The sequence below is a fragment of the Marmota marmota genome, unplaced genomic scaffold (genome assembly GCF_001458135.2).
Source record: "Marmota marmota marmota unplaced genomic scaffold, marMar, whole genome shotgun sequence".
NCBI classification, from domain to species: domain Eukaryota; kingdom Metazoa; phylum Chordata; class Mammalia; order Rodentia; family Sciuridae; genus Marmota; species Marmota marmota.
Genome location: NW_025999853.1, coordinates 29,144,357 through 29,152,416, shown reverse-complemented (window position 1 = coordinate 29,152,416; position 8,060 = coordinate 29,144,357). Strand labels below are relative to the sequence as shown.

The window sequence follows — 8,060 nt, the reverse complement described above, 5'->3', positions numbered from 1 at the left end:
GGGGGGGGGGGGGGAGACAGGGTCTTATTAAGTTGTGCAGGCTGCTGACTTTTATTTTGTAATCCTTCTGCCTAAATCTCCCAAGTAGCTGGAATTACCAAATATGCATCACCATGCTCAGCTATTTCTACTTTTGAAATGCATAATTTTGCCATTTTTAGAAATTAAGTATTCTACAGTTTCATTCACACATGATATTCAGTGTATTTTTAAGTAACCTAAGGAAAAATAACAGTTGAAGCTATAGCTGATTATATACAGTAGATACTATGGATATTCCACAAATACCTAAAATTTAAACTGAAAGTTGCCTCAGTAGTTAACCAAATATGTTAACAATCAATTGCTAGCCAAGTCCAACAATCTCATATGTAAGATTAGAAAACAAAACAATTCTTACACTTGATAGGAGTTTGACAAATGGTCAGAAAACCATTTTAAGAATTTGAATTGCTAATTATTAAACATATTTATAAACGATAATATATACTTTTCCTTAAAGATACGTAAAAATGAAAAATCAGTGACAGTTAAGTTCTAATTACCCACTAAGTATTATAGGGGTTTTTTTCTGTAGTACAGACTTCTAACAAATTTTGAACACAAGCAAAATAGGCACCACATTTTGCACTAAATATATGACATTATAGAAATGTTTAAAGTGCTTAGAATTTCAAAGTAACTCATTACCTGTTAAAATATGTATAAACATATATAAATATATATAAGTTTTTCAGCAGATGTGGTAGTGCACACAGAAAATCTCAGTGACTCAAGAGGCTAAGGCAGGATGATTGCAAGTTCAAGGCCAACCTAGAAAACTTGCTGAGAAGGATCTCAAACAATAAAAAGAGCTAGAGATATAGCTCAGTGGTAAAAGCACCACTGTTCAATACCCAGACCCACAAATAATAACTCAAATAAATAAAATATAAAGTAAAAAATAAGATGTTTACCATCCTTATAAGAAGTTTCCATTAGACATCAACAATTATCAATGTAACCTATGCAATAATTTTAATTTACCATTTGAGCATTGTATAACATTTTTATAAACATTTTGTTTGATCCATACAATAATCCTGTTTGATAGTCAGGATCAATTTCATTGGGGAGATATCAATAAACCAGTTTCAAGGCATTTTAAGTCAATTCTTCCAAACTTTTAGCATATACAAGCATCACACAAGAACATGTTAAAATACAGTTTTGGGCTGGGGTTGTGGCTCAGTGGTACAGCACTTGCCTAGCATGCATGAGACACTGGGTTCGATCCTCAGCACCACATAAAAAATACTAAATAAAGGTATTGTGTCCATCCACAACTAAAAAAAAAATATTTTAAAAAATGCAGTCTAGTTAACTGAGCCCACCAACATGGATAAGTCTGCATATAAAACAAACACAGGTCATAGTGGCATAGGTGAACTGTCCCTCCCACCCCAGCTACATATTTTAGGACGTTATTTATAGTAAAATGACTAAATCTGTAAGTGGTCTTAAAGTCCTCTTTTTTCCCTCTGAATCAATGTTCCCAAATGTTTACATAGAGTGGTACAGATCTCCACAAAAAAATATCTAAAAATTTAGATAAATTAAATAAAATTTTAAAAATTTAGATAAAATATTATATTTGGTTAAATTAAATAAGTATCTGTTCTACCAAATTCTAATACAAACTAATGTTAGTAAGAATCCAAGTTTTAAAGAACTTAAAATTGGGAAGATTCTACCACAATTTCTCAGTGAACTATAGGAAAAGCTGATATTGAATTGTTTTAAGTGATTATTCGCTTCTCATGGTTCAAATACCATTGCGCTTTAGTTTGACCTATAACTTAACTACTAAAGGTCCTAGGAGCAGAATGAAAAATTAAGATGAAAACATAAATACCTACAGTACAACTTTGTGAATACACTAAAACTCACTTAACTGAGCTGGATTTTTGTTTGTACTGTGCTTCAGGATCAAACCCAGGGCCTTAAGCATGCTAGGCAATCACTCTGCCACTGAGCTGTACTGTACTCCCATCCCCAACTGTTCACTTATTAAAAGAGAAAATTTTATGACATGTGAATGATCTCAATTTTTAAAAAGAAAAAATAGAAGCACTGAGAAAATTTCTAATCTTAATATTTGCCAATAAATTTAGTTTCTAACACACTGTATCAGCATTACTATTAAATGACAATTATATTCTGGCCTGCATCATAGGTCTAAAAATCAAAAGAGAAACAATAAAGACAATAAATTGGCCACTAGCTTGATAATGATTTTAAGAATTTTAATACCATTAGCTATACATTTACTTGCTCTCAATTTTTTCCAAAGTTCCACTTCATCTTTTTTTTCTTAAATAAAATACAAAGGGCATTTATTGGTTCATGTAATTTAATACACTTCATCTTTTATAAACAAGTTAAATTTCAAATTTTGTATAGTAATCATTTTAGCATCTTTTTTTTTCTTTTTCTTTTCTTTCTTTCTTTTATTTATTTTGTGTGTGTGTGTGGTGCTGGGGATCGAACACAGGGCCTTGTGCTTGCAAGGCAAACACTGTACCAACTGAGCTGTATGCCAGCCCTTACAAAAAAAAAAAAAATTATGGAGCTGGTTGTGGCTCAGCAGTAGAGCACTCCCCTAGCATGCACAAGGCACTGGGTTCAATCCTCAGCACCACATAAAAATAAATAAATAAAATAAAGGTATTGTGTCCAACTACAACTAAAAAATATGTTTAAAAATTATCTTTGTATTTTTAAATTAGATATACAGTATGTAATACATTCAAGAATAGTAAGATGGCTATTAACCACCAGACTGTGAAAGCAAACTTTTTCTACCTCTTTCTACACGTATGATCTCTGGCAGGTAAATAACTTACTCTCTGCCCAGTTTTCCCTTAGTGTCCTTTAGTGTAATGATAATTAAATGCAAAGTGCTTAGAACAGTGCCTGGTACTTAAGAAACACACTACCAATGTCACCTACTTTAATTATGCAATTACTATTGTTATAAGAAATAGCATCCCATCTTAGGCAACTCATTACAAATCCTGATAACATTAACATTTCAATTTACCTTACTACTGAGCTTGAACATTAAGAAAGCTGGGCTCAATATGTTATTAGCCTCAGTGTTTATCCTATATTTATTCCATTCACAATGAGATTTTCTCTACTTGAGTCATTATTAGTTTCTCTCCTGACTCATCACATAGAAAGGTAGACTGTCTGGAACATAATGGCAATACCAAAAAACATTTGTAAAGTATACTAAGTGGAACAAGATCTATGCGATATTTAGTAAATATACTAAATAATTATGACTTAAATTGTGTTCATGTCAAAGTGTTTTCTATATTTTAAATGCTCCTTTTCCCTCCCTTTTACATCCCGAGTTCAAATTATGGAGGAGTAACCCATCCTGACAGAAAAATAATACATCATTAAGTAATATCAAAGTTCCTATTTTTGGACCACTAACCAAAAATAAAATTACATTTTGCTGATAGTCTGATGTGCAAAATTTTGCCAAGTAAACTATAGATAAAATGATCAGAAAGCAATCTCTAAGCCTATAAATTTGATCTTAATTTCTATTCAATTCCATGCTTTCACTGTTTTCTTCAAATGTTTAATTTATATTTAAATAAAAAGTTTTTTTTAAAAAAAAGCCTAGGGAGGGCTGGGGTTGTGGCTCAGCAGTAGTGCACTCGCCTAGCATGTACAAGGCGCTGGATTCGATCCTTAGCATCACATAAAAGTAAATGAATAAAGTAAAGGTATTGTGTCCAACTAGAACAATAAATAAATAAATAAATAAACAAACAAACAAACCTAGGAAAATGTTAAATAATGCAAAATAGGTTAATTCTTTAAAATTTCCCTTTTCCCCAATGCATGTGCGTGCACATGCACATACATAAAACCACACAGAACATTTAAAATTGTGCTTTATCGCTTTCTATGCAATCTTTTTAACTGACATATAAGAATTGTATATATTTATGTCTGTGATCTTGAGTCATTTAAGCTCTAAAAGTCTCCATTTTCTCCTCTGAAAATGGGGGGGAAAGAGTGTAATTATCATGTGAGATTGCTCCGAGCATTAAAAAAGTACATAAAGCACTTTAGCCAAGAACTATGCAAAAATGCTTTAATACGTTAACTTTTATACTTCAATGCTACTCCTACCTATGGAAAGATTATATTTTCTATGGCAATCATATCCACTAATTCATTCATGCAAACCTACTACTCAACAGCAGTAACTTCACAAGCACTCTGAGAACCAATTACTGAGGAAGACCTCTTCAACTATCCCTCTTTATTGAGTTAGGTACCCTGATCAGGGACTAGGCTATACTACTCCTTATGGTATTTATCTGTTTCCTTATTTTGCTTGAAAGAACACCTTGTTAAAAATGCCTGTGTTCATTTTGGTATCCCTAATTATAGTCAAATAGTTCTTAACCCTGACTCACTTTAGAATTACATTGAGAGCTTATAAAAGTATCAATGCCTGGGATCCATTCCAGGTGCATTAAATCATAAGGGAGTGGGAATGGGTAGTGGAGAGGGTAAAAAAATCAGCACGGGGGAGATCCACACATGATATCAATGTGTGGATCTGCAATCTGATGCTTACAATACTATATTTATGTATGTGAGGATATACATATAAACATAGATATAGAAATATTCATGATTCAAGTCAAAACTCTCAACCTCAATAGCTTCTCCCAACCCTATCATCTCTTGCCTTTAAACAAAATATTTGTAATGAATAATCAATTCCATGCTGTACTCCAATGGCTTTTAAACTGTTAACTCACTACTTAAGTTTTTCATATAACTATGTCTTATGTCTTCTTTCTAGATTACAGTCTTGCTTCTTAAGAACATACACTACCTTATTCTTCTTGTTTCTTCCAGTGCTTATTAGGACAGTGCCTTGAACACAGACATGTAATAAACATTTGCCTAATCTGATAAACATACACAAAAATTATTGACAGGAAGTATGTCACATCCAAATTGTTCAATTTAGGCAAGCTGTTACCAAAAAAAAAAAAAATCTTTTAGAAAATGAAAACCAAAATTTATCTTATTAAGGAGCAGCTGGATATTTAGACTTTTCTATGGTCGTCACACTCAGTACCTACCCTATATTCAAACCGCATCAGCCAGGGTGTTTTTGGCTTTTTGTTTTGTTTTGTTTTAATATTTATTTTTTAGTTGTACATAATACCTTTATTTTGCTTATTTGTTTTTATGTGGTGCTGAGGATCAAACCCAGGGCCTTGCACATGCTAGGCAAGTGCTCTACCACTGAGCCACAACCCCAACCCCTATTTTGGTTTTTGATGGTACTGGCAGTTTCAGTTTTTAGCCTGCTTCCTTGCTAAACTATCTCCTAGCTGACTTTGTTACCTTTAGGTGCTGTCATACATCTTTACAACAATATTATGAAATACTCTAATGAGTTAATAAAAACCACAAGTGTTTCACACAGATGTTTAATGTGTATTTCCTAAAGGAACTTATCACTCACTAAAATAGGCTCTCTATACACAAACTACATACTATTCTAATACAAACTTGATTGGGAAAATTGAAAGTGGATCTTACTACACATTAGATAAAATGTAAGTGTACTTTTGACTATTGACAGATTGGTGATTTTCATCCATCTGTAGTATTTTCAGTATCTGAAAAGTTTATAAAATGTAATATGTATAAAATGCAATATGCCTTTTTAAAACAGGAGTGCTTAAGAACCTCCACAGCAAGTGGCATTCTCACTTTGGAAACTACTAGAAGAAATGGCATATAATTCTAAAAAATCTAAAGACATGAAAATAATTTACCTTCAAAGTTTCCTGACATATTTCAGTAGTATTGAAACAATATAAAAGACTTTTTTAAAAATATAGGGAGGAGGCTCTCAAGCCTGATAATTAGATACTGTGGTAAAATATTACCATGTTTTGTTGGGTCCCACAGCTTGAAACAGATAGAGCCATAGTTACCACTAAAAGAAAGCAGTCCTCAACTCCCTACTCAATTAAAAAAAAATTCCACACACAAAAAAGGGTGCCCAGGGTTGTTTTGTTTTAAGTAAGATTAAATTTAGGAGTTGCCAACACCCAAACGAAAAACATTCCAGAGAATTAGACTCAATTGTAGTGGGGAGTCATCTACATTCTCAGCACTAAGTTCTCTCACTCAAAGCAGGAGTACTAACAAAGGATGTTTCTTAGGATCTCACAAGATACACCCTACTTATTTCCCCTAGTAAACATTGCTCTTGTTTTGAATAAATACTTGAAAAATAACCTTAGCACAAGCAGCAGGACAAAAAGCAAATTTTAACATCTGCCAAGATATTTGCCAAAATAAGACCCCTGTCAGATGAACAATGAGTAAAGATTGAAAATGACAAATTCTCATATTTGGATCACAGCTTTTAAAAATAAAGTTGAGGAATGTAGGTTTTCCAAAGCCTTGTCTTCAATTTCCCCTTAATCTTCATATTTTTAAGTTAAAAAAAAAAAACCTGGAAATTTGATTACCACTCTTACGAATTCCTTTTAAAGTAATTTAATGAATAACAGATATTTTGTGCAAGTAGCAAACCACAAAGGACAGTTTGCTGGCTAATACAAATCTCTGAAACATTCATACAAAAATACACCCTACAAAGACATACTCTGATTTTCTGGGAATGGAATCATATTAATATCTAAAACTTTAGGTATGCTTGATAATACACCCTAACTTATTACAAATGCTTTTATTTAAACCACAATTAAAGTTGGTAAATTCTTAATAGTTATTTAGTGTGTAGCAAAATTGAGTGAATTAGAAGGCAAGGAGTAAAATGAGGGGAAAAAGTGAAACCTGCAGAGCCAATGAGAAGGTATGCCTATTCTGGGGAAAAAAAAAAAAAAAAGTAGTTCAATCACTTCCCAAACATGATGAGCTACTGTTAAAATAACCCAAACTTGTTCAGGATTGTTTTGTTTCAGGTAGAGGTGTGATTATACACTCCGTAAAAGTATTTATCAGTCATCTAATGAGATGCTGCTGCTGACTGCAGAAATGTATGGAGACTAGTCAAAAACACCAAAAAAAAAAAAAAAAGAAAACAAAAAATACACGCCACCCCTACCACAAATGTTTTCCAGATATTTAAGTACAAAAAGAGAACTCTAAGCAAACAGCACTGTGAATTGCTGCAGCATCCCTATTGTCCTAAATATGACTGGGATGACTGGGGGTGGGGGAACTGTGATGGGGAGCACCACTTAAAAAGTGTGTGTGTGTGTGTGTGTGTGTGTGTAATATCATGCATATGTTCATTGGATACACTCATCATCGGCTCATTAAGATAAAGCTATCTTGGATATTGCTAAGGCCACATTTTCTTTACCGGTGCTTGTAAACATCAAGAGAAAGAGGAGATAATCTGATAACTTGAGACCGACACGTGGGAAACTAGAGTACGTCATCGTCACCACTAATCAATTTTCCTAACTGATCAAGCATAAACAGATAGGTCTAGGTAGGCAAGTCTCGGTCCAGAAGTTGTCTTTCTACCGCTCTAAACAAGTATGTATTCAGGATCTGAGACCTCATCCAGGAAGCTTGGAAAAGCACGTGTCCTACACTGTGGGTTTGGGGAACTTCCCAGGAAGTATTTGCTCAAAGCAAAACTCCATCACCCGCTGCCTGCCCAGCTCGGTCAAAGGATCAGCAGGACGAGTCAGGGAGAAACCTGGGCCCCGGGACCCAGGAGCCCTCGGGTGGAGGACGCCAGACGGTGGCGGCCCCGGGAACAGCATGGCCCCCGCCCGCTCACCTCTGCCGCGGGGATATTGACTACGCCGGTGGAGCGCCTCTTCTCCCGCAGCTTTCTCTTCTCAATCTGCCCCTTGCCTTTCCTAGCACTTGGGCCCGAGCTCCTGCCCTTCTCCGGGGCGCTATCCGGTTCCTCCTCGTCACCCCGAGGCGGCGGAGCTCCGGAGGCAGCGGCGGCGGGGGTCTCGTCCTCT

General features: G+C 34.7%; 1 protein-coding gene across 1 annotated transcript in view; it reads right to left on the bottom strand.

The window, feature by feature from the left end:
- Window positions 1-8,060, bottom strand: part of Pawr (pro-apoptotic WT1 regulator) — a 128,567-nt gene that overhangs the window by 93,562 nt on the left and 26,945 nt on the right. Inside the window, exon 4 of the mRNA XM_048808242.1 lies at window positions 7,868-8,056. Coding sequence (XP_048664199.1) covers window positions 7,868-8,056 — 189 coding nt within the window. The remainder of the gene's footprint in view (window positions 1-7,867; window positions 8,057-8,060) is intronic.